Source organism: Lissotriton helveticus, chromosome 11 (genome assembly GCF_964261635.1).
Source record: "Lissotriton helveticus chromosome 11, aLisHel1.1, whole genome shotgun sequence".
NCBI classification, from domain to species: Eukaryota; Metazoa; Chordata; class Amphibia; order Caudata; family Salamandridae; genus Lissotriton; species Lissotriton helveticus.
In genome coordinates, this window is record NC_136072.1 from 923,648,128 (window position 1) to 923,675,657 (window position 27,530).

Consider the following 27,530-nt stretch of genomic DNA (forward strand, 5'->3'; position numbering starts at 1 on the left):
TATTTGTACGTACATGAGCTTTTTGTGTCCACACTCCTTATATGGTTGTATATATAGTAGCCTTATTGTGTTTTTTTGTAGTGCTCGATATTTAAATTGCATTGTTCCCTGCTGATGTAATTTGAATTTGCCATGTATTTTTTTGTTTTACAGGTTAAGCTGGTGCAGCACACATACTCCTGTCTTTTTGGAACATTCCTGTGCAACAATGCAAAAGAACGAGGAGAAAAGCACACTCAAGAGCGCACATGCTCTGTATGGTCTTTGCTGCGAACAGCGAACAAATCTTTCAAAAATCTACTATATTCCTCCCAGTCTGAATTTGTAAGTTGCATACATCACTTCCTCTGCAGCTCTACCTCGTCTCCTTCACTTCTAGATTAAAATGTATTAAGCTGTTCCCCTTGTCCATTATTACCCTATATTATTACGTTATACACATCTTAGTATATTCTAGTAATCCTCCCACACATTTTAGCATGGGTTCCCTGTTTCAGACTTCCTGCATTAATTTATCATTTTTCAAGGCTACCTAATTGAGAAATAGTTTCCCACATATTGTACAGGAGCTAACCCACTGGAGTTTCTTATTAACATCTCTATTTTGCTTCTATGTTAATTGTAAAGTATTCTGGTACAGAATCCTTGCAGTCATTCTATAAAAGCCTAGTAATTAATAGAAATATCTGAGGCAGTGTATTTCATGCCAGAAATTCTCCCCTGAGATATTGTCTTTTTATTACCAGTTTTTTTCCGTAAAAGAATGCCCCTTTCCACATTGCCTGCTTGTTTGGTAGTACTCTGAAATTCCTTTTCATATTAATTCTCAACTTCTGAGTACCTGCTCCTACTGCAATGGTCAGACTTCTCCTAGATCTGTTAGTTCCAAGCTTTTCCCACCATTATTAAGCATTTATGCATCATAGACAGTCACTCCTTTTCCCCTGAGAATAGGTGTGACCTCGCCAGTTCCCTGTTTTTTGGTGTTTAGTACCTGCTTCTGTTGTGTGTAGCAAATTCCGATCACAGTTTTGCTTCCACTACCATTGGATCTTTCTGATCCTTTCTTTTGCTGTGTTTTCATCTCTATCATTATCCTCTTCATTCAACTATGGTAGCTTACACCCCCTATAGCCCTGTACTGTAGGTTTAATCCACTCACCTCATCTAACATACCATTTGCATCTATTGACCTTTTTTACTTTTGGACTAGTCTGCTGGAGCCCACCTACACTCTGCTTCCTTTGGTATGGTGTCCCCACCCAGGGCCAGCTGGCTTGAGCAGTCTTGTCTCATTCCCAGCCTGATCAGGCAAGTACATTGTCTTGCTTCTCTTATGACCTGTGATTTAGCTCTGCTCAGTCACTGTGCAGAAGGGAGCGCCAACTTAACTGTGGGGACGCTCCTAAAGATGATGCATAAGAGTCCTGCTTCCTAAAGTTTGGGCGGACCATCAGTCCCTGCCCCAGAGGCACTGGTGGAACAGAAGACACAGAGGCACTAGGATCCCCTGCTGAGCAAACCTTTCACCACCCCCAAACGAAACAGTCTTGGTGGGTGGTTACCCCAACTCTACATGTGTGCCGTACCTAATTGTTTATGACCCCGACACCACCTCTGCTGAGCTCAATCTTTTAGGAAAATGTCTGCCACTAGTCTTTCCCATGGGCAACCATGGAGCTATCTAGAGTCTCTTCTGGTACTGACATTCTATAATTTCAGGGCTCACATCCCTTTGATTTCACACCTGGCTGTTCTTAGCTCCATTCCCAAAGGTAGTGGGCTCTATGGTAGGCAGGTCAGATTATCCTAGTCCATTTTACAAGGAGCAGCCGAAACCAAGAGTAACCAAACTTCCCATCTGTGCTGTGATACAAATGCTGGCATTTCCACAAAGATATCCTCCGTTTTTAGTTTGGCTTTCTTCTTGGATGCCATTTATGCAAAACAGAAAGGTAGCGAGTGTGCTATGATCCCTCAACCTCCAATGCTGACCCAGCTCCTGGCTACACTTGTGCAGTTCTCACTGACTCTGGTGCAGCACGTAAGGCAAAAGGGGCAGTCCTTCTTTTTAAACCTTCACCAACGATTCTGCTTTAGATATGAGGCTTGATCCTGGTTATTCCAGCTAGGTCGATACACACTCTCATACAAATCCTAAGCAGCCTCCTCACATGTAGTTAAGCTTGGGAGAACCGCAACATGATCCAGAGACCTTTATTAATGCCTGCTGCAACCCTCAATTCCTCTTGCGAGAGCCTCTTCCTCAGGGATCCAGCCGTGAAAGAGGGGATGAAACGGATGAAATAAGCCTATTCCCCTAGCCAACTACAAGTGATTTCCCTGGACACCAGCAATCTTGCTTTGGCCTCTTTTGTGTCCTATCTCAGAAGGTGCTTATTACTACAGTAGAGAGAAGTCTTTCTCTCTTCTTTCGCCTATGGACACATATAAGAGAGGATGCATAGGTCAATTCAGTGGTTAAAATGGCTATGCTGTACATTGTTCTGTAGCCACCGCATCCAGGCCACTTCTGCCTCAATTGACAGCCAAAGAACTTCTGCAGAGGTTAGAGAGGCTCCTCCTAGGAGCTGTAGATCTTACCTTATCCACATTGTGGGTACTGGGGTGTTGCCATCACAATTTTTTAAGAAAAGAAACAACAGAAGGCCCTATGGTCCTTTTTAGATTCCTACAAAATATATCCGTTCCTTCCCTGAATAAGTTCAAGTTGTTGAATTTGACTTAGGTCCTGGCAGCAATTCAACACTATGATTTGGCAGGGTTAAGTGGATCCAGTGGACGTCTGCATCCATGTTCTCTGAAATCTCATTTACTTAACATATTTCTCAATTCCTGATTTCTCTCTCTTCACTACCTACGCCATCTTTATTCACCCTAGTAAATAATTGTGAATCAAGGTACTGTTTTAGAGTGATGCAAATGTCCAAATTATGTATTTTATTTTTATCTAACCAATTACATCTAAACATGGGATAGCCTTTGAAAGACAAAATCTCATTTTGCATCCTACACATTTGAATTTATTAAACCTTTGATGTTCGGATTATGTAAGTTCTGCCTGTACTCGTCATACAAACACAGGATACTTTTATGGTTTCTCTGTATATATTTTTTATTTTTTTAAATATAATGCACTCTGACATCTTTAGGCATAGTCCGTGCTTGTATAAGACTTTCCGCATACACAAATAAATGTACTACTCCAACTGAAACATAGAAAGCATATTCTTTTTAAGGTGGTAAACCAATATTTCTGATGAAGGATACTGCTAATCGGTCTGGTGCTGCTCTTCGGATCTTTACAAGATTGTGGCTCCGGTGGCAGCCTTTCTGCAGAAGCCGAAGTTTCCCTGCTATTAAAACCTGGATGTATGCATCTTTTGAGCAGTGCCACAAGAAGTCAGGATGTGGCCTGGCCTTAATCCTCTGGCATCTCTGTGAACAATGCCAAATCCTCCTTCGTATCATCAAAAGTGTGTAATGAGAGCAATCCTCAACCTTGGCAAAAGGTTCCCCTTCTTCAAGCCACGTAATGGGTTTAAGCTAAATATTGAACCATTTCATGACCAAAAATTTGTAACATGCTGGGAATTCCAGAGGCTTATGGGAGTCCAAGTGTCCTACTTATGACATGAAGGGAGAAGGGCCCCAAGCCAAGCTGAAAGACTTTCCTGCAGCTACATCTGTTGTAGTAATGGGACCAACTGTTGAACTGTCAGCCCAAACCCATGTCCTGAAATCCTTTGTGGTTCTGATCTAGCCATGATTGGCACGTTTTCAACTTCTTGTTGGAAGTCTCTTCTGTCTCCCATGCCCACATGTTGCACTCTCTACCAACTCCTTTTATTGGACAAGTCAGATAATCCCTTCACATTAACATATTGGACCTGAAGTTAATCTTTCTGGCATTAAAAAGCCTTGCTTCCATTTATGAAGTTGAACAGTGCAGGGACAGCAACTCCATTGGAGCAGAGGAGAGTTACCCCACTCATGTGCCCCCAAATGCCCCAGAGATGAGAAATTAAATGGTAATTCATTTATCAGTAATGCTTAGATCAAAAGGGAGAGAGAGGACTAGATAAGCTTACCGGGCGCCGCGAAAGGACGAATAGGTCCAAGGAGGAACCAGACCGAAAATCTCGGTCTCTTTCTCTGCCAGGCGACCCATGAAGCTTTTTACAAGTTAAAACAGATCAAGCTTGAGGGAATCCCCTCTAACAGCTACAGCGCCTTAGCGAGCGCCACACATAGCGAAAAAAACAACACAATCACTTAAATTAAGTTTATTTTGCACTCTTTCACATAGTAAATGGTCCTGAGGAAAGCCAGCTTCAAATTAACAAGGCACTGGCTGAAACATGTAGACCGCACTAGACGCTGGAGGTCATAATTAGCACTCCATCACGTCTCCTTGCCTTTTTATCTGCTAGCAGAGGCCCAGTTCATTAAAAATAAACAACCCTCGGGTGCTGGGACCTCCTGCATAGCTTTTAAACTACACCTTCTCACCCTTTTTCACCGCACACTCAGCAACATACCAGCTCCGCAGTCTCCTGGCGTTGAAGCACACCCGGGGCACATTCGGTGCCACTGTGGTGGGCCCGATGATGAAGCATGCCACCGACTAGGTCGGTGGGTGAGGGCTTTATGAGGAAAACAACGTCTTTCCTCACTTTATGTTGCTCTTTGACGTACCTAACTGAGTCTCCTATATCCTACTAAACTAGCTAGCCCTTATTGATATAAATACAATTCATTTATCAGACCATTCTGAACCAAGCATTAGGATGGGGCAGGGCCTGCTGAATGACAGCAGGGATGAGTGATGGACAGAGGACTGCCTTTGCACTGTTTAAGGCGCGCTTGTCTTTTGTGTTGGCCGTTTTGCGACGGCCACCCAGACATTCACACTTTGAACCTCTTAACCTAGGTGTCTTAGGACAGCTGGATTGAGAGCAAGTGCAGGGCCTCCAGTGTGCTGGGGAGGCCAGGATTGGTTGAGGGAGTTTGCTGCGGCCTGCACTGCAGTTCCAGCAGAAGAGGTCCGGAGTGAAGGACGTTGTCCGTCCTGATCCGGTAAGTGTTTTCCTTTTCATGTATTTTTGTATTTTGTTTGCCCATGCCAGCACCCACCCATTTGCCTGCTCCCCGCCCCACCCCTCCTCATAAGACGGCAGCCACCACTGGAGCAATGTTGATCCACATGCACTATACCACAACCCTGTTCTGTGTGAGGAAGCAAAGGGGCACCCAGTCCGTGCAACTCTCATTGCTGGAAGTGGCTCTTTGATAATGGACATTTAACCACAACATGTTCCTGCTATTTATTTACTTACTTATTTATGCTTTTGTTTTGATTGTTTAGAATTTTGGAGCGTCTGTCTGATAGAGAACTTAACCGCACATTTCTGACCATTTGACTATTCCCCAGGTATCAGACTGAATTCTTCTTCCCGTCAGTAGGTGGTGCCAACTGCTCTGCATCAAGGTTGTTCTGCACCAGACGTCACATCCGCAGGCCCATAAGGGCAACAACCCATGTGCGCTGACACTTGTTTATTTCTTTCTGCACCAACTGAAGCAGCTCCGGCGCTGCTCCTATTCTCTTTGAGACTGCGTTTTTCAAACTTACATAATTTTTTCCAGTGTGAAGGGGGCCATGTCTCCTCCAAATTCTACATGATTTAAGCCCTGAGGGGAGTGTTGCAAACAAATATCGGTGGTTGACCTCTGCTTGGTTTGTCTGTGGGGTGGGGTCTGGGGCTGAATCACAATTCCAAGACCTACAACGACTACGTCATGATGCACCCGAAGGCTATTAGCGAGCGCAAGGCTTTGCTCATCATCCGCAAGCATCAGAAGAACCCACTTCGATTAAAGTCATGAGGAAGATCCCCATCCCACTTCCAAAGCTATTCTACCACTCGTCTCCCTCCCTTGCCAATCTACTAAGAGGATATGAGGGCGCCCTCATGCCTCTAAGAACTACTCCTGAAGTCTTTCTGCTGAGATAGATCCTGATCCCACCTGACCCAACCCGAGTTTCCAGGGCTACTCCTCAACAAATACAGAAGTTTCAGAATGTGATGCTGGACATTTGTAGCACCACACTAATTCCCTCTGGTGTGCCTGCCGACCTCAAAGAGGCAAGAGGCCTCACATCTGGACTTAAGCTGACAGGACCTCCTTTGGAGCTTATTGGGCCCTTTGGATCCCCTCCAGGATACGTACTTCGGTCCCCTCTCTAATGACACGACCTACGGTAGAGCAGGATCTGCCGATACCAGGCAACAAAAGCCAGGCCATAAAGCAATCCAAAGCAGAGGCTTTGTTCGACGTAGATTATGCCTCCTAATACTGGCATTCCTTATGATAGACATGGTGCCTTTGCCTCAAGGCAGAACATCATTATCGCATGACCTTTTTGGTACTCATTTTCAAATAACGGAATGTATGCTACTGAAGATTAATTTTCTCAAGCCTACCATGAGGGCTATTGATATGAAAATATCCAGAATGCCAGCAGACTGGACAGTTTTCCAGACACAAGCTTGATGTCTCTTCCAGGCCGTGCTATGGAAGAAGATGAACCATTTGCCATGATCATGTGGAAACAATATAAAGCAATGGGGTAGCCCAGTCTAGTGCAGAACCTAGGGGTTAATACTATAGGTAAAACAGTGGTTCTGCCACTCTTCAAAGTCAAAAAGTATTTGTATTTGTAATGAATGTTTTACAGACGACGAGGGCTGCCCGTCGCTCTGAGAGGAAGGAAGATCCATTTTCCAAGTTTGAAAAGGCGACTAACGAGCCTTTCTAGTAGACAGAAGGGCCGTGTGAGGAGGCGGGAGGCCCCTCGGAATTCCCCTTCTGGTTTGTAAAGATACCCACATGGAGCCCTGACGCCGGAGGAATGGCTCATATGATTACTCTTTGAAGTGACCAGATCACTGTCAGCACGTGACTAGGACCACAGTGCCAGGAATAGGAGCCCCATTAAGGGTACACACAGACCTTTCAATCAGTCCCGAGGAAGACACCACCAAGACGGTTATATTATTGCACTTTGTTCAGGGGTCGAAACGTCGACGCTTTAGTTTTTCAAGTGTTGATGATCACCCAGGATAACAAACTAATGATTAATCACTCACTGGGCTGATATTTCTTCTTTTTCTTCAAAACTTCGCACTGTATTTAGATATAATTTTTTCCATGTAGTATATGTCCATGTATCTTGTGGAATGTATTGTGACATGTAAATATTTTAATGTTTGTGCACTTTAAGTCCTAAATGTTGGTTCCGAAGAACTGTTCTGTGTGTATATAAATATATGTACTAAAATAAGTTTGCACTATTTTTTCAAAATACTGATAAAGAAATATATCGTGAAAGTAATCTAAGAGTTTTCAGATTTTTGGTTTGGATATAAGGTATATTGTGCTCTTTTTCATTTGTTGACTGTTCTCATCCATTTGGAGAGGCATAACTGTTTTAAAATAATTTTTGACTTTGGAGAGTGGCAGAACCACTGTTTTACCTATAGTATGATCATGTGGAAAGCTACAGAGATCCTAAATCTTCAACTTTGCATCCAATCCAAGAGGTGAAGAAGAATAGGTTTACTGAGGTGCTCCAGTACTGAGCCATTGGTTTCCCGTAATGAGGCTCTCACTGATACCCTCTTGAAAGCCTGGACTAAGCCCTGTTCAGGGCCTCCAGTCAACCCCCAGATTGCACATCGCCAGCGTCCTACTCCAGGGATGCCAACTTTAGGACCCAGTATCCCACACCTGAGAGCTTGATGGTTCATGATATTTCAGGCTTCGGCTAGTAATGTCGACCCATATGCATTCCACTCTGCTTCCCCTGACAGAGTTGAAATGAATCAAGACCGTCTGTAAACAAGTTTTCTCATCCACCATTCTCCCCTTGTAATCAGTAAATACCAGTTGCCTTCTGGGCCTCTATACCCATGTCTTGTGAGATTCAATCACTCAGGTTCTACCAATTGTACCAGAGAACCTGCACCATTTTTTTCTCAGGCCATTCAAGATGTGCTAAAATTTGATACGTTGTCTTGACACAACTGATTCTATTGGCAAAGCCATTGGCACCAGTGTGGCCCTTCGCCACCATGCGTGGATGTATTCCACTGGGTTTTCAGGCGACACCCAGACTTGTTTGATGGCCATTCCATTTCATTGTTCCAGTCTCTTTGAGAACAAGATAGATGCTGCTCTTGAATGCTTTAAGGAAATTGTAAAAGACCTGCATTAGTGACTGCTGGACCACAAAAGGGCCAGTGGCAGACACTGCTCCCTCTCAGAGCAGACAGTGGTGACTGGTGCATTGCTTCTGGGGTGGGGTGCCCGGGCCACCTACGAGAGGTGGAGAACAGAGGCCTCTCTGGTCTCTGGTGGAAGCTCAACTCCACATCAACCTGTCGGACCCACAAGGTATTCGCTTAGCATTGAAAGCCTTCTCGTCATCCATCGAGGAGAGGCTGGTTCACAGACAACACCACTGCCCTGTGGTATTGCAGCAAGCAGGGCAGGGTGGGACAGTGGGCCTTGTGCCTGGAGCACCGTTGGCGTAGCATCTCAGGATGTGCTTGGAACCTGGGAATTTCCATTGTGGGTAAGCACCTGGCAGGATCTTTGAACGCCAGAGCAGGAAGACTCAGCCATCAAAGTATTGCATATCTCAAATGGCGGATACATCTAGGGGTGGCACAAGGTCTCTTCGATGAATGGGGAGAACCTTGACTTGAGCTCTCTACCACCAAGAATGCACAATGTCAGCAGTTCTGCACGTTGGAGTTTCCAAAGTGGCCCGCTCATGGACCTCAGAGCTCATGTTTGCCTACTCACTAATCATTCTCCTGCCCCGAGTTCTGAACAAGATCTGGAAATACTTGGCCCAAGTCATCCTAGTGGCTCCAGATTGGCACATAGAGTATATTATCCTTAACTCCTGGGGATGAGCATTTGTCCTTCATCAAACAGCCCCTTTGGGAGGATCTCCTGTCGCAGCAGCTGGACTAGGTCCTGCACCCAGTCCTGTGCATCCTCCACCTCTATGCTTGAAAATGATTGAGTGGCAGCAGTTGAGTACTTTTGAGATCTCCCCCAAGGTTGTAGATATTATTCTTGCAGCCAGGCATCCCTCGACCAAGTCTGTATACCCCCACCGTTTTGACAAGTTTGTGGCCTGGTGCGCTGCCAAGTATGTTGCCGCACTTCATACCACACTGTCTGAGATTTTATTGTTTGCATTTCTCTAACCCAACAAGGCTTTGGAGACTGTTAAAGGGTACCTGTTGGCTCTTTTAGCCTTTTTACATTTGCAAGACTAGCCTTTGTTGTTTAAATCACAAGTTATGATGCATTTTCTTAGGAGATTACAGCATATGTTTCCCCCTTTTCCGTTTATTTTGCTCCTGTGGGGCTTGACTTTACTATTAACATTTCTCATGTGTTCTCTTTTTGAACCAATGCACAGCTGTCCTCTCAGGTTGCTTAGCCTCAAGACAGTCTTTCTGGTTGCCATAGCATCGGCACGGAGGGTGAATGAACTGCCAGCAATCTCTCTTAATCCTCTTTATGCCACTTTATACACCGATTAGGTGATTCTTCAGACTCAAGTCTCTTTCTTGCAAAGGTGGTGACTCCCTTTCATGCCGGGCTACCCTGTACTCTGCCCACATTATTTTCTTCACCTTACTCATCTAAGGGAAAAGAGAAACTTAATTGACTGAATCCTAAATGAGCTCTCAGCATCTACATTGATCGAATCACAGAATACCGAGTGAACGATCACCTCTTCATTGAATTTACTGGAGCAACGAAAGACAAGGTGGTGCAAAAAAGAGCCATCTCTTGTTGGATTGTGCTCTGCACTAAGATCTAGTACGCAATGGTTGAAAAGCAGCCCCCGGGACGTGCAGGCTCATTCTTCTAGAGCCAAGGTTGCTACCGCTGCATTGCTCGCAGAGTGCCTTTTCTGGACATTTGCCAGACCGCTAAATGGGTGTTACAAGGCATTACTGTTTGGACAGTCAGTTCTGTCAAGAGGGCACGTTGCCCTCTACCTCATGCAGGAGATTTTTGGTTTGAGACACTTCACAGTCGCACCATCTGGGAAGGACTGCGTTGGTATCTATTCAGAAGATGAGGAATCTGCTGTTAGAGACCTCTACAATTATTTACCTTCTAGAGCACTCTTTCTGGTAGCAAGTCTATCTAATCACAGATTCCTCCCTACTTGTGACTTGTACTCACTTCATATAAAAAAACTCCTTATTTAGTATCTTCAGACTGGTCATAACCAATCTGATTTGGGCTCCGCATCTACTGACTTGGACAAGTGAGAAAGCAACTGATGTCTGCATGTGTAGATGGCACCTATATAGGCTCATGCACGTCTGTTCCAGCGCAGAATGTTGTTGGAGCGCTGCCATTGCATCCACCTACCGGCATGCAGGAGTACTGCTGAAGATCTTCTGTATCCAGTCCGACGCCTGCGCAATATCCGGTTTGATAGTCTCGAATAGAAAGAGCTTTACCAAAGGTATCCTTCTAATCACCACCAAAATACTTTTTCCTTCTAATCCCCACCAAAAGACTTACTTAGCTGACATTAATTCTTTCTTGACCAGCCATTGGCAGTCCTTTACTACAGCCAATGAGGCCAAAAACTGTAGAAGAAATGCAACGGCCTAATTTATTGTTTTAGTCTGGTCAGGTGCTCCCTGGCCTCGTTGAACTTGACCCTGATTCTGCTAAAGTCAATGAATAACAGTTTTGAGCCATTGCCCTTGCTTAATTAAAAAATTCCCCTAAGGTACAAAATCCAGGTGGCTGTAAACATTTCAGGGTTTGCCCTAGGGACAAGCTGTTTTGACGACACACGCCCAAAGTTTTTTCCAAAAAGTACAGAACGTTATCTGAACGTTTTGTGCCATCTATTGTTTGTTAATTTGGCTCCTTGGAGGAATAAATATCATGCAAATGTATCTCTGGCGCACCATGCAAGTTTGTGTTGCCAGAGCCAAAGTGTGGTGTTCTACTGACCAACCCTTTCTGGCTTTCTGAGGTAATGATGCTTCTCCAGTATTCGATCTTCATAGAGTCACATGCTCCAATCATTCCACGTTGTCGAAGTGGGAGTCCCATGGCACATAAAGCAGTACAATAAAGCACACATAGCCTATAATGACTAAAAGACCTTAATTTGCTTACCTTAACCACATAATTCATAAGGAGCCAAACTTCACACAGTGAGGGGACATCACCCTTTAAAACACTCCCCACAGAAGCATTTTCTCTCAGATTTTCTACCACACTTCATGTGAAGGAAGTCTCCCTGAGATCTGCTCAGGTTTTCACTGATATTACTCATCTGATCCCTTTTTGTCATCTAGAAGAGCACCTTGAACCTACAGCTACAGCACCTAACCAACCAAGATGTCAGAGTCACTAACGAAAGGACTTTTTAGACACCGTGGAACTGTAGTGTAGTTCCTATATTCCCATTAGGCTCTGCGCATTGGAATAATATCTTCAATAGTATAGACGTAGGACAGAGGTTAACTAGGTCTTCTACTGACGATATTAGACTTAAGTTTTGTGTGCCAGCTAGCTCAGAGTTCACTAGAAACTTTCTCGAATAAGCGAGGAGGATTTTAACCTCCCTGGATAGACAAGAAGGGATTTAGTTTCTGACAACCATAGAACATGACAACTTTGCTCTCCTTGATCAAGAGTATATCTCTAGAGTCGTGTGAAAACAAAAGACAGCTATTTCACTCAGTCAATACGTGCATACTTAGTTTCACCAGATTGCAGAGAAAAGGAGATACGGGCGTTTTCAATAAAAGGTGTTATTTATTGATCAGTCTCTTTTCTCATACAAGAGAAATGAATCGCTACAATTCCAATACTTGTAGTTAAGTAAAGTGCATACAGTAAAAGCAGGATTATAAAATAATTTTATTGTACTGTATTATATATTTATATATTATATAGTATATAATTGTATTTTATTTATTCGCATGGGCGAACACACATACAAAATAAACTACCCACCCGAGCTCTCCATAAAAAACGCCAAACGCTACAAACACAACTTCATGAAGGCACACACTGAAACTCCGTTCGTGGACACTTACTTCTCACATATCAACGGAGCCACAAGCACCGATATCATCTTCTACACTCTGCGTAGAGCACAGTGGAGGAAAGCGCTCCTCTCCATTCTCACTAGCTCCACCACCAGTAAATCGGCTCATGGCCTAACGCTGTCTATCTCGTCATCCCAAGTATTCCCAGGCAAAGCCACCATCACCATCTACAACAACGGGACTATATTATTCCAAGCTACTGATAGGAACCTCGACCGACTCGACATTCTGTTCCCTACCTTCTTAGAACACATCACCAAACGGCGGACCTCCTCTCCGAACACATCAAGCTACACTACACCCTCCAACTCCAATCCCCAATCTAACTTGCCTTACCCATCTCTACAGCGTATTGACACACACCTGTCCCATCCCCCCAGCGCTATAGTTAGTCGCACACCCGATCTAACTCCTCCTCATCCCTCTGCTACTGGCGTAGATCGCTCCCCCCATACATCCTCCATACCCCCACTCTCCCTCCCCCCCACCTCTCACCTCCCAGAAGTCTCGCTGAACCAACCACCGCCCGGAGCTTATCACCCCCCTCCCCTCCCTGCAGTAGATCCATCTCCCACCCTATCTCCCCCCCCAACCCCCACTCTCACTCCCCACTTCCCCACCCTCCCAACTAGACACACAGAACATATCACCTCCCTTACCTTAACATCCCCCCCTCTCCTCCCCCCCATTCTCAGCCCCCACCACCTCCCTGCCACCCCCATTGTCCTCAGCCTTCACTCACTCCTCAACTCACCGGCTCCGCCTCCCGCCGACATATCTACCTGTGCCGCCTACCCTCCCCCTACCTCACCCACACCCCTCGCCCACAAATCCTCTCACACACCGAAGACCATCACACACGCTACTACCACAGAGCCCACCTATAACGCTAGCATATCCCCCCCTTCGGTACCCAGCTTTCCAACTCACTACTCAACGATGCACCCACGGCTCTCATCACCAACACCATCCCCAATCCACCTCTGGACATGATTTTACCCACCCTCCTACAATTCAAAGAAGATCTCCTACAAGTCAAAGAAGATCTCCACACCATCAAAGAACTTCTCTATACACACCCCAGACAACCCCCCACCACGCCATTACCCAACAAACGCCCCACCCTCCTCACCGACCCTCGCATCCAACTGTCCCCGCGCTGGCCCACTATCCCCGCTCGCAATCACACTCACCGCCCCCGTCGCGCCCTCAACTCCCTGTCGGACCGCGACCTGTGCTCCCTCCTTCGCTCTTTTGGCCCTGGTCCTGTAAAACACACAACGATCACACACCTCCCCATACCCACAATTCTCTCAAATACCCTTAGGCCCCCAACTCTAAGCAACAGAGGCTCCGTCCCCAACAATCTCAGAATTGTCCCCCTCTCGCTAGAAGGCTCAACCACCCTTCTCACTCCCAGACTTAAATGCATCCTACTCAACTGCAGATCGGCTCAGAGACACTCCTCCGACATCGCTGATCTCGTCATACTAGTCCCCCCCCCCCCCCCCCCCCCCCAACTATCACATCATTAGACTTGACAGGCCTGGCAAGACGGGCGGGGGAATTGCATGCATTTTTAGGAGCAACCTCTCCTTTACTAATGCCACCTCCCCCTCCCCCTCCCTCACTTCCTGTGAACTCTTCTGCCTAAATATCTCCAGCGAGGGCAAACAAGTATGTGCTCTACATCTCATCTATCATTCGCCTGGGGACAACCTCACCTTCACCCAACAACTCATGGACACGATCACATCCAATGCCGGTCGGCAGATCACTCAAATCTATCTGGGTGACTTTAATCTCCACTGGAACGATCAGAAAGACGCAGTGGTGAATAGTCTCAAAACTTTCCTTAATGCTCGTGACCTCACCCAAATATGCAACAGCCCAACACACGACAAAGGCTCGATACTTGATCTCATTATCGCCAAAGAGGACTCGACCCAACTGGAGGCGATTCAACCCTGTGACTGGTCAGACCACCACATTATCACCTTCTTTATCAACGAAAAAGTTAAACCTAACCCGGCTCAACCTACCAAATCCAAGATCTGGAAAAGGAACATGAAGAATCTTAACCCCAATTCCCTGCCACCCCACACATGCAGTCTCCTCCTTCCCCCTTCGGGCTCTTCGGATGTTCAATCACTGACCGATCACTACCTCGACTCTATGAACTCAATAATCAACGAGGCTGCCCCATTGCAACTGAAGAGAATCTCCACCAAGAGCTCAAACCCTTGGTACGACGGTAGACTCAATGAAGACAGGCGTGCTTTGCGAATGGCAGAGCGCACCTGGAGACCTGACCCCTCAGCACTGCATCTCAAAACGCTTAAGATCAAGAGAAACGCCTACTTTAGGGAAATCAAGCGCGCGAAATCTGACTTCTTTAGCCTTCAACTGGACCAAGCAAAAAACAGGCCAAAAAAACTGTTTGAACTAATCAAAACTCAAACCAAGACACAACCCTTACAATCGAACAGCACAACGAGCGACACCCCACACTGTGAAGACTTCTCTGCTTTCTTTAAGCTAAAGACAGACAACATAAGAAGTGACCTCATCAATGATGTAAGCCGATATCCTAGTCTCACCAGAATGTCTGACACTCAACCTAAAAATAACGCATCATGGACGTCCTTCGACATCTACTCTGAAGAAGCAATACTCAAACTGCTCGGCACCTTGAAGCCCTCTAATCACCTCATAGACCCCCTACCTGCTAATGCTGTAAAAGACTTCATCCCCCTGCTCCTCCCACTTTGGACCAAAATCATCAACTGCTCCCTTCAACAAGGTCTCATCCCGGACACCCTCAAGGTGGGGCAAGTCACGCCTATACTCAAGAAACCTACAGCTGACCCGTCTGACCTAAACAATTACCGCCCTATCACCAATATCCCCACCCTGGCCAAACTGCTGGAAAAATGTGTACAACTCCAACTAACAAAACACATTGACCAGTTTGACCTCCTCAACCCTCATCAATCAGGCTTCCGTGCGAAACATAGCACGGAAACGGCTATGACGCACATAATTGATGACGCCCTCCAAATCCTTGATCGCAATGATTCCTGCCTCCTCATCCTGCTTGATCTCTCCTCAGCATTTGACACGGTCAAACACTAGAACCTACTGGAGTTGCTAAACACCAGAATGGGCTTATCCGGGACTGTTCTCAAATGGTTTACTTCCTTCCTACATAACCGGTCTCAGAAGTTCAAGATCAACAATGCGCTGTCTTCACCTGTGACAGTAGATCTAGGCGTCCCACAAGGATCTTCCCTTTCTCCCACACTGTTCAACCTCGTCATGGAACCTCTCGCCACCTTACTCCAACCATCCAATGTTCAATTCCATATGTACGCCGATGACACTCAACTTTACCTAAAGCTACAATCACCGGAAGATATCAAACTGCTGAACTCCACTCTTAGAAACACCCAATCGTGGCTGGCCGATAACCACCTTAAACTAAATGCTCTGAAAACTGAGTTCCTTCTGATCTCTCCTCCTGCGAAAATTACCACCACCCAAACTTGGCTCAATCACCTAACAGCACTCAATGTCCAACCCACCATCGTGGACTCTGCAAAATCCTTAGGCATCACACTCGACGCCAAGCTTAACATGCAGCAGGACGTTAGCAAAGCAACGAAAGGAGCTAATTTCCAAATCAACACATTGAGGAATCTTAAACCCTTCTTACCAGCCAAGGACTTCCAAACTGCTGTACAAGCCCTAGTCATCCCCCGCATAGACTATGGAATTGTGGCCCTCAGCGGACTCCCTCTATCAACAACAGCACCCCTTAGAGCCTCCCTGAACGCTGCCGCGAGACTCATTACTGGCTCAAGAAAACATTCACATATTTCCCCAGACTTAAAATCTCTGAAATGGCTACCTTTTGAAGCCAGAATACAGCTGAAAATTGCCGTTATGACTCACGCAGCCGTACATCACAAGGCACCCAACTACCTCACTCAAAAGCTGTCTTTCTCAGGAGGTTCGAGATCCAACAGAAGCACAAAAAGTCTACTACTGAAACCACGTAGATTCCGGAAGGAAAAAACATACAAACGCTCCTTCTCAGGAATGGCACCCAGGATCTGGAATGCACTCCCTCCTGAAACCAGGCTTATCTCCTCCACTGCATTCTTCAAGAAAGAGGTGAAAACCATCCTTATGGCTAAGTTCACCTGAACTTTATTGTTGTTGGATAAGAGACCTTGCACCGCCTTCTACTATTGGCTACCTGATTGTATATTGGCATTATACTCTTACTTGATTGTTTATTGGCTTTATATTCTTATTTGATTGTGATCTCACTATGCTACTCACATACTACCGACCACTTTATTCCACTCATTAGTTTGTTGAATCACTCTCTTGATGCCCCTAACACTTGTTCCCCCTAATTCTAAGAAAATGGTATAAGCCATCCATACTGTCAAAGTTTTACCTGAACACTATTGTAGTTGGATCAATGACTTTGCGCCATCTTATATTACTGTTTACCTGATTGTTTGTTGGTTTTTTATCTATACATGACTATCACATTGTATCCAATAGTTTGTTTAGTCACATCCCTGTGGCCCCTACCCCTGTCTCTGTGAAGCGCTCTGATATCTGTAAAGATCTTGTTCGCGCTATATAAACTTTTGAATAAATACTGTAAAAGCATTGATATGGTTTCTTAGCCATATGATACTTTAAAATGGATAAAAGATATATATACACATATACATTGACTAATCGTACTCAACTGGTGCTTCTAACTACGCCTACCCCGGTGTACCTGACCTAAGCCTAATACATGGGAGGGAGTATGTAAGTAGCAGTTTAAGTTAAGTTTGTTTTGCCAAGAATCTTACTCAAGAATTCTCTATAAGGGTTTAGTCAGTTCAGTACCTGGGATTTAGAAGGCAAGAGGGCTGGTATCTCTTTCTCAGGACTCGGTATCCCAGTCACCCGCGAAGGTGGGCTGGAAACGCTGGAGGCTGGATTTCTCGGCAAGAGAAAAGACAGCGTCTTCCTCAGCGCGTCAAAAGGGGAGGGGCAGCGTCCGTGGGCTCTCGCATCAGCTGGGCTCTCCTGTCACTGCTCCAGGTTCATCACCACCGTGTGTCTGCTTAGGACAGCGTTGGTATATTTATACCTGAGAGGTGCTGGGTTTGACGTAAGGATGGACATAAGACGTCAATAAGGATGTCACTAAGAACTGACCGTTCTTGCAGTGCTTTACAGGAGTTCTTGGACTAAATCAAAACATGGCAGGCTGGGATTTCCCAGGTTGCCCGAGGCTTGGATTTGTTTAAGAACTCGTGTGCTTTCTAGGGGGCTGGAGGAATAGTGCTTGCTTAATGTGACAGCATGCGCTATGACTAATGTATGAAACGGGTTTCTGTGCCGTTGTATGGATATTAGTGATTTATAACTGGGCACGGGTCAGAAATAGGAGTATCGATACAGGTCCCTAGATAAACATTCTACAGAACTTTCGGGAAAAGACTCATCGAGAAGGACAAAACAAGAAGTGTATTTATTGCATACAACCTGCCCACAAAGTAAAGGATTGTAAAATCAGCCTCGCATTTGACTCTAAGACTCTTCAAGATATAGAGGTGAGGCTTCTTATATGGCTGCTGAAATCTAAAACAAAACAGGCTGGTTTTAAGGACAAGGATAGTTCGGATTCATCTCAATCTCAAGGTCACAAAAAAGAGAAAGATCACGTGATCATGGATGATCGGAAGCGCATAAAAAGTACTTGAGAGAAAACATCAGAAGAGCATTCTCATAGGGAGTATACAAAAAGAAAACTGCTAAATCGAAGTGAACCACCCCTTACGATTCTTATACACTGGGACCAAGCATTGTTCATACCAGCCAGGAACACGGTGATGAATGTGAGGAGGTTGCTGAAAGTGCTGGAGGCAGACTCTTACTGAAGAGAGGAGGCAGCCATCTTCGAAGTGGACATAGAAGAGGCCTTTGATAGCCTTCAGTGGCCGTACCTGTTTAGGGTGATGAGAGCATTCGGTTTGGGATCAGCGTTTGTAGCATGGACGGCTCTTTTGTATGCGGACTCTACGGCCCGCGTTAGGACAGGTAAAATCATATTGGATAGCTGTAGGGTGGAGAGGGGAACCCAACTGGGGTGCCCCCGTGAACCCTGCTGTTCGCTCCGGTTATGGAACTGCTGGCTGCTAAAGCCAGGTCGGGAACCTCGTACCATGGACTAGAAGTGGAGGTACGCATCCATCACATAGCTTTGTATGCAGACGACTGTCTCCTTTTCCTTCCAAATACAGGAGAATAACAAGAAGGAGTCAAGGAATTCCTGTTGGAATGGCATTAGATAGAGTGACTGGCCTCAAGGTAAATTGGAGGAAATCATGTCTGTTTTCCACTAGACTGGGCCGAGACAAAGCACAGGCGGTAGATGGGATAGAGTGGTAAGGCAGACATACTCCATACTTGGGGCTGCAAATTTACCATGACCGAGCAGATTTTCTGGAGGGCAATGTGGGTAAAGTTGTTAGAGGGGCGAAGGCCAGTTTTGAGTTTTGGGGGTCCCTCCCCTTGTCACCAACTGGAAGGATATTGCTCGTAAAAATGGTGACTTTCCCGAGACTTGTGAACGTGTTTGGGGTGCTGCTGGTGTGGATCCTGGCGGAGAGGTTTATGCAGCTCCAGACGATGGTGACGGAATTCCTGTGGGAAGCTGGGAGGCACAGAGTAGCCCTGACAACCTTAATAAAACCAAAAAATGAGGTTGGCCTGGCAACCCCAGACTTTGAATACTATTATATAGCTGCTCATATGCAATGGCTCACAAAATGGGTTGCAAGTCAGTTGCGAGAGATGGTGCAGCAGGGAGACAGGTGCCTACACCCAGACCTCCTCTCCAGAGTAGTACTAAGACTGCCCATTCAGGGAAGGGAAATGTCTACAGAATTGTGGGTGGCTCATAAATGTTGGGCTGGAAGCCTACAGAGGTCCGAAGTCAGATGCCCATATGCACGGGAGATTCCACTCACATACTGCATGACATTACAGCACAGAGTGGACTGGAGGCATGGGTGACAGCAAGTGTGACCACAGTGGGGATGTTATATGAGGAGGGCGCTCTCCTGCTCTTCAACTTATTCAGTGAAAGAGATGAGATACCAAGGGGAGACTTTTTTTTATATGCGGCCTTAACAGCAGCAGTACGTAATCACTATGGGAGTGGACTCACTGAGCCGCCTCTGGCGGAGGGGTGTCAATATGTGGTATCAGCAGCTGGGACATTTAAGGCGGTTACTTGCTTGTACAGGAGACTTAGCCGGGCGATACTCCCTGCCCTTAATGAATTACAATAGAACTGAGAAGAGAACCTGGGGAACCCATGACGGGGAAAACATGGGGGGGAATTGATGGAGCGGGTTAGTCAGATTACTAGAAACACTAGATTACAATTAGTGAATTTCTATGCATTTCACAGGGCGTATCTTACCCCAGTGCGTATAAATAAGTTCTTCAATACGTCAATGGCGGCTTGTCCTCGCTGTGGGGAGGAGGGAGCAGAGTTTCTACATATGTTTTGGAGCTGCCCGGAAATGGGGAATTTTTAGAGGGAGGTGACTGAAATGCTTACCGAGATAACGGAAAAGAATGTGAGCATGATTCCAGGAAACTGCCTGTTGCATCGATTCCCACATACCTCTAGGAATAAGATCACAAGTAAATTCCAAGACCTGGGTTTAATACTTGCAAAAAGAGACATCACCAGTCACTGGAAGGCAAAGGGGGGGACCCCGTATAGATAGCTGGAGGATAGAATTTGTGAACTGGGCTGGTTATGAGGGAACGGTTTGGCTAAGAGAAGCTAGGCAAAATGGGAGTGAGAAGGCTATAGAGGCAGCCAGGGCATGGGAGGCCTTGGTAACGCACCTTAAGCAGTTAGAGAATGCCTCAGAAGAAGAGTGCCAAGGGACCCCAGGAGGGTGGAACATAAAGCACTCTGATATAAAGGCATGGAGAGTGTTGCATGGGGCAGGAAGATCAGGAGGTGCTATCCATGTATTGGGAGTCTGGAAGGGGATTAGGGAATAAGGCCTTTGGACAGAGGACCCGGGAGAGCGGACCTGAGAGGGTCAGATTTGCAAGTAAGAGAGGAAGAGGGAAGCGGTTGCCACTTGGCATAGTGTGGGTAGATGAAGTAGATATCACATGGGTTACTATATTGTATTCCAAGCGCTGGAAAATCCTTAAGAACTGTGGATATGGGTATAGAAAACAGCTCCATGGCAATGAAAGGTTTATTCTGAGAACACTTATGTCTATTCTCATGTGAATGTCTGTACAATATCACTCAAAAATGCTCAGTTTGTTTAAAAAAAAAATAGTTAACAGAGATAACCACCCTTTCCCCCAACTTGGCTTTACAGTTAGAAAAAAATCCTCCTCAGAACCATTGACGATGACGTCTACATTGGCATTTAAAATATCGATTACTACATTATCACAATCAAACATACCGACGTCGACAATGACTGCACGAGCATTGACAACCACGTCGATTACATCATTTACAACAACCACAATGACGACGACCCTGTAGACAAAGACATAGTCAATGAGGACACTCTCAACATATACCTCATCATCGACGACCTCGTCGACAACTGTGTAACCACCACCAACAAAATATTCGAAGACCCACTCAATGGCGGAAAAGAGGTCTCCATTGATGAAAAGGAGAAAAACTGTACCATTGACGAGCGGCATAATATCTTTAGAATTTTTACGACCAATACATACATCCCCAAGTAAGGTCTCCTACTTGATGCATCTGATTCAGACAATGAGGGTACCAAGAGGAGTATGAGGAAGAGTATTATGAAGACTATTATTCTTCAAGACCACAGCAATACATGGAAAAGTCTGCAAAACATATGGAACACTTCAAACATTATAGTCACCCTCCATTCCAAGAAAGCTTGGTTCAAGTTCCTCTAACTTTGGTTCCAGACCTCCAGGGCATGTTGCAGGACTACTATAAAAGATTTCCAGAACCTATCAAGGCAAAATCCCCTGCTCAGTCCAAGGGTCCATCTCAAACCCAAACTCTGAGAACTCCTAGTCCTATAACCCCACCTCTAACACCTAGAAGGACTTCAGCTTCCAATATAGCAGTGCCTCCCAAAGACGAAGGATTGGAAATACCTCACAATCAATCTACTCCCAATGAATGGGATGATTATTTAATTCCGGCAACATATCCACCTGCAGGTCAACCGGTTGAGTCTCCACCCGATAACATCTCAGGTTTCCATAATCTTCTGAAAAAAGCTGTAAAAATATTTCAGTTGCTGTTAACTATTAAGCAGTCAGACTGTTTCTTATGGCTTTAAAGAGCCTGCTGAGAAAACGATTAGAATGATCCCAATAGTAGGCTATATTTGGGAAGAAGGAGCATAAATAATGAAGAGCCCTGCACAGTCTCCACTGTTCTGCCAACGATCGACAAAAAGTACAAGGCGCTGGAAAACGCGCCTACGTATCTGGTTGGGCACCTAAGACTAGATTCTATGGTAACATAAGTGGCTCAACACCGGTCCAATAATCTATCGACGCCCATATCAACACCACTAGGTAGGGAATGCAGGCACCTAGATAATATTGGTAAACCATTCTCTACAATGTCAGCAACTACTGCTGCTGATTCACTAGCACTCTTAGGCCTGTATGACAGACAAATGTGGCCGAACATCGTCGCCTACATAGATATTCTGCTGAACAATGTTAAACGGGAAGCAAATAAAATTCTTCAGGAGGGCGAAAGAGCCTCTTCAGAAATTATAGGCTGCGCTAAGGCTGTAGCATCGACTGGGTTCAGGTAGTTGGCAGGAGCTGCTGTTCTGAGGCGGCAAGGATGGTTGAAGGCCACGTCGCTAAGGCCTGAAGTCCAGAGCAAGCTCCTAGGCATGCTTTATAATGGAGAGGCATTGTTTGGGAAGCATGTTGATGACGCCTTACAGGCGATCACGGCAGATACAGATACCATACGATCCTTGGGTACCCTACAAATAAGGAAAACGCCTTTTCGAGGTGCGCAAGGAAGAGCTTTTGCTCTCGTAAAGAGGAGGCATATCAGCTGTACAAGTAGCAACAGTACCAGCCTTTTCAGCAGCAATATTGACCTTCCTATCAACAACAGCTGTACAAATATCCACCAGCAGCAGCTTGCACAATGCAAGCGCCTAGAAGGAAACAAACCTCTCAAGCAAGAGGCACCAGCAGAAAGCATTGACATTCTAGAAGTGCTTGTTATACCCTCTCCAGTCTGCCAAGTTGTTGGGAGCAAATATTTTTTACTTTTCTTACTGATGGCGACAGATAACATCGGACACATGGGTGTTAGATCTGATCACTTACAGTCATACTTTAGAATTCATCCAAAGGCCACCAACACTCCACCAGGGGAGCACACCTGCCTTATCACAATCTGCTCCAGCGAAACGTTTTGACCATGCTACAAAAAAGAGTAATAGAAAAAGTGCTTCACTCCCAGAAAGGAATGGGTTTCTATTCTAGTTTCTTCTTAATAAAAAAGAAAACAGGGAAGTGGTGACCCATTTTGGATCTGCAGAATCTAAACAAATACATAGTAAACAATCCTTTTGCATGGGAACCCTTCAAAACATCCTGCATCTCCTCAATCACAGGAATTACATGTCAACATTACATCTACAGGATGCTAACTTTCCTATCCCCATTCATCCAAAACATTGCAAATTCCTGAGATTCAGGGTAGCTGACACTCACTATCAATGCACATCCTTCCTTTTGGGCTCAAATCAGCCCCCCACATTTTTACAAAACGTTTAGCCCTATTGTCAACTCACCTAAGACAGAAGGGCTTCCAGGTATTCCCATACCTTGACGATTGGATGATTAAGTGACCGACTGCTCATCAAGCGTCAAATGCTACAGCAGCTTGTCTGACATTGTTCGAAGACTTAGGTCTTACCGTCAATCATCAAATATCATTAGTACATCCATCAATGATAAAACATTCCTGAGAGCAGTTCTGGATACAATCCAAGACAAAGCGTTTTTATCATAGGAAAGGCAAAAAAGACTCATACTGCTAGTACAAAGGCTACTGAAAGGAAAGTTAGTTTCTGTATGCCTGTTAAAATATCTTTTAGGGATGATGTATTCTGCCATTTCACTGGTAACTTATTCCCATCTAAGAATGCAACCTTTACAGGGCGAATTGGACAAGCATTGGATTCAAACACAAGTATCATTCGACAACCTAATCCAGATCACTCCAAACATGACAGCAGCTCTACCCTGGTGGACAAAAGCCATCAATCTGTCATTGAGACTAACATTCTTACCCCAGATACCCAAATACGTAATTACCTCATTACTTTCTTAGACGGTTGGGGTGTCCATCTGCAACATCTAAAGAGGAGTGGAAAATACCACCAGTATGCATTATGTTAACAAACAAGGGGCACAACATTTCTGGCCCTATCCAAAGAAGCACAAATAATTTCTAAATGGGTATTGAGAAACCAAATACCATTATGAGCAGAACATGTTCTAGATACTAAAAACATTCTGGCAGACATATTGAGCATTTCTGGCTTTCCAAGGTAATTATGCTTGCTGAGTGACTGCTAAGTTCACAGTTGCCAGATGGATGTCACGTACCACCCTGGAGCCGAACCTGCATACGGTGTCCAAGCACACTCAACTAGGACAGTGGCATTCTTCAGGTTGTACCTGTTGTACCTGTATTTTACAGGTATTCTACAGCCTATGCTTTCAAGGGTTCCTTGCAAACCATGCAATATGTGTCATGGACGTTCTTTCCGACCTTGTTATTTAAACTGCCTTATGCTGATAAGTCCGCCTGACTTTCTCATTCTCAATTGCTGTGGAATCTACCCACATATAAGGAACAAGAAAGAAGCAAGAAGTAAGGACTATTTAGTTTGATGGTTACATGTTACTCTTTAGTCTGCAAGTTGTTTTTTTTTCTCCATTGTTGACACATTCCTACTAACACCCTTAGCTGCCATTCAGGAAAAAAAAACACAGGAAGGTATCTAGAGAAGGGATACAGGTGCAGAAAAAGAATTGTGCCGCATGTGGCACATGCATTACTAGTGCTCAAAGCTCCAAATCAACAGCTCTGAAAGCAGTTTCTGATCACGCTGTTCAGTGGTAGGATGCCCAGAAACTGATAATGGGAAAGAAGAGCCTATGACGCATAGTAATAGTCACAAAAAAAGATAATTTTATTTATTGCTGGTATGAGCATCCATCATGTATGCCTTTGTGTATTTGCTTAAGTTTCTCTTATTTACACGTCCTTTTCTTCTTTACAGGTGTTGTATCCTGTGTGCCACGTCCGGAACCTGATGCTATGGAGTGCAGTGTATCTCCCTGGTTCTTCTCCCTGTACCCCGGCTGATGATTCGGGTGCACCGTACCCCATCCCAGGCTCCAGCCCTGAAGAACAACCCCTGGGCAGGTGAGCCAACATTTCAAATACCATTCATGTGGCGTAAGATCAATGCAGATAGTGGTTGGATCTTTGTAAAAAAGCACCCTAGGATTATTTTAAATAATGGAGCAGAGTAAAACATATTGACCTTTTTTCTGCTTAGTGGAGACTGTAGGAAACCCTAGATGGCAGGGAGCCCATCATAAAATAGTTCACAAAACAATAAAAAGGAAGCCCTGGTGCATGCTTGGGCAAACCAGCCACTGCTCCACCTCCTACAGTGCCTTCTGGCCTTGTGAGACCCAATTCCAAACTGTGAACCGATGTCCTGTTTTCTTTTTACTAAAGAAGTATAGTTAAGTGTGTAATCTGGAGAGGTATCTTCTGTATCCCTAGTTAGCTCAATATGCGGGATTGGTGGGTAGGCAACACAGCATTAGAAGTTGTTTGGACCAAAACAGGCAAGCAAATGAAAAAGAGTAAGACCTCTCCAAACACAGCAGAGTTCTGTAATTGTTTTGGTGATAGTAATCTGTCTGGCTGTTTCATCTCAAGGGTACAAGAGACAAATGTGATATATGCACAGTATCCCGCCAGTGAATGCCTGTGCCCTTTGGGGTAAAGTTGGTATGAGGGAATGTTGTAACCTGCGTCAATGACATTTCAGTAGCTTACTCAGTGAATAGCAGAATCAAGAAGGCTTAGGTGATCAAGCAGTCAGGAACTAACATTTTCACATCTGGGTTCTTCTTGAAAGATATTCCTGGCAGCCTCATGTAAGCCAAATGAATTTCCCCAGAACTTGGGCAACTCTGAAAAGCAGGAGAAATAAATTGAGGAGTCAAAGGCAGGGATTTAGATTGCCTTGTAAGTGGTGTCAGATGTACAACTGGCAATAAATGCATAGGAGGCTGGACATCATGTTGTTGAATTTGCAGACACTTCCAGTGTGGTTTCTCTGTCTTCTTGGGAGAGTTGGCCAGCCAAGTGAGATTGTTTGACACTGACCAATTGTCAATGATTTCTGTTGAACTTGCAATTGACATGGGGAAGCCTGTTTTATTATCAAATGTACCATGTACCTCTGTTGCATGAAGAAGTCAGCAGAACCTGATCTGCCTAACAAAAAGAAGGGCTACCTCAAACTAAGGAACAGATAAGAAAGAATTATTGTCCTGCTGGTCGGTCCAGTCCAAACAGAGATGTCTGAAAGAGGGGGGGAGGGGTACATTAGAGTAGTACTGGAGGGAAGCCTGTACACTAGATGCATGTTTTTAGCTACTCAACAAGAAAGGACCTTGAAGCATGGACCCCAAAAGTTCCAAAATGCTCTTATCCGATCGGTATAAACTAACAATGTGACAGGCGTCCCACCACAGGAGTCTAACTTCAGCAAGGGGCTCGAACAGGACATCTGGTGCACAAACATCTACATAATTAATGTTAACACCTCACTCCATAGAGAATAACCATAGTGAATAAAAATGTTGCCTTCTTAATAATTTTGCACCCACTCCCTTCACCAGTTTGCACCAAACCTGGGAAAATGTATGATCACAGTTTAACATTTGAGTGTGACAAATATTAACACAGGAGAGGTCCCAAACAACAGACTTTTATATTTAAGATGGAAATTGCTTTAGGCGACTTTTGTTAAAATAATAAAAAAAACTGGTGGATGAAAATACACCACATTTTTAGCCACTGTGACCTTCCTGACATTCAGTACTGCCCTTTTCTTGGTTTCATTTGTTTTTGGTATATATTCTATTAATTTATAAGCATAAATGTGATGGAGCATGGGCCATTGCTGAATATCCATAATTGTTTCAGATGAATTGAATAATTCTTTTCAAAACAATAGAAGTTCACCACAGTGCGGGAATGCTTCAGTGTACATTTGGAGAAACAAATAAAATAAATTACCACCACAGGATTGCCGATGCTGCAGGGTATGCATAAATGGTAGGGGTTATGCAGAGCTTTCCTTCCAGGTCTGTCATGTTAAGCTGAATTATGCAAGAAGTAATTGCTGAGCAGTTGAGCAGAACTCTCCCGGACCGTTATTCTTTTAAAATACAATGCCCTTTCATGCCACAGTGTATGTCTTCTTCTCTTCTTACCTTACCCTAAGCCCCAGTTAGGAATGGTTCCAGACGCAAAGTTGAGGGGGATATGAATTGGACAGTAAAGGCAGTTGACAACTGCCCAGTGCTGCTGGTGTTGCCTAAGTGACCACAAGAACAGACACAAGGTGATAGTTGATGTTGCCAGTAGTGTCATTTGATGGTGTTATTTGTGGTATCATCTGCAAGAGGTCTTGAGTAGTGCATTTGGGGTCAAGTAATAGTTGGCCACTGTAGGAAGGTAGGATCTGCTTTCATGGTTACCCCACTTTTTTGGGTTGTCAGTATGTTTTTGACTAGTCTGACATCAAATCCTGCTAATCAGGACACGTCACTGTGCTTTTCCCCTACATTGACCATGGTAAACACTTCTGTACATCCACAATTGGCTACTGGTGTACCCTTGTAAGTCCCTAGTATATGGTACTAAGGTGCCCAGGGCATAGGTACACCAGGAGTCTGCATGGGCTGCAGCATGTATTGTGCCACTATGTGAGTCCACTTAATCTGCGACTACAGGCCTCCCATTGCAGCCTTTGTAAGTTGGTGCTTGCCCCCCTCACAACAGATATGTTTTCTTATATATGTGGTCACTACACTTAAAACCTATGTCACCCCTATGGCCTGAAGGCATGGTGCTTGGTTGTAAGTGTGAGGTTGTACCACACAAACAGAGGG

General features: G+C 44.9%; 1 protein-coding gene across 18 annotated transcripts in view; it reads left to right on the forward strand.

Moving 5' to 3' along the window:
* MTMR3 (myotubularin related protein 3) overlaps positions 1–27,530 on the forward strand; it is a 1,335,997-nt gene that overhangs the window by 999,729 nt on the left and 308,738 nt on the right. For all 18 annotated transcript variants that reach the window (XM_078667211.1, XM_078667215.1, XM_078667214.1 and 15 more), the window contains 2 exons: positions 154–324; positions 24,608–24,753. In XM_078667211.1, the coding sequence (XP_078523337.1) occupies positions 154–324; positions 24,608–24,753 (317 nt within the window). The remainder of the gene's footprint in view (positions 1–153; positions 325–24,607; positions 24,754–27,530) is intronic.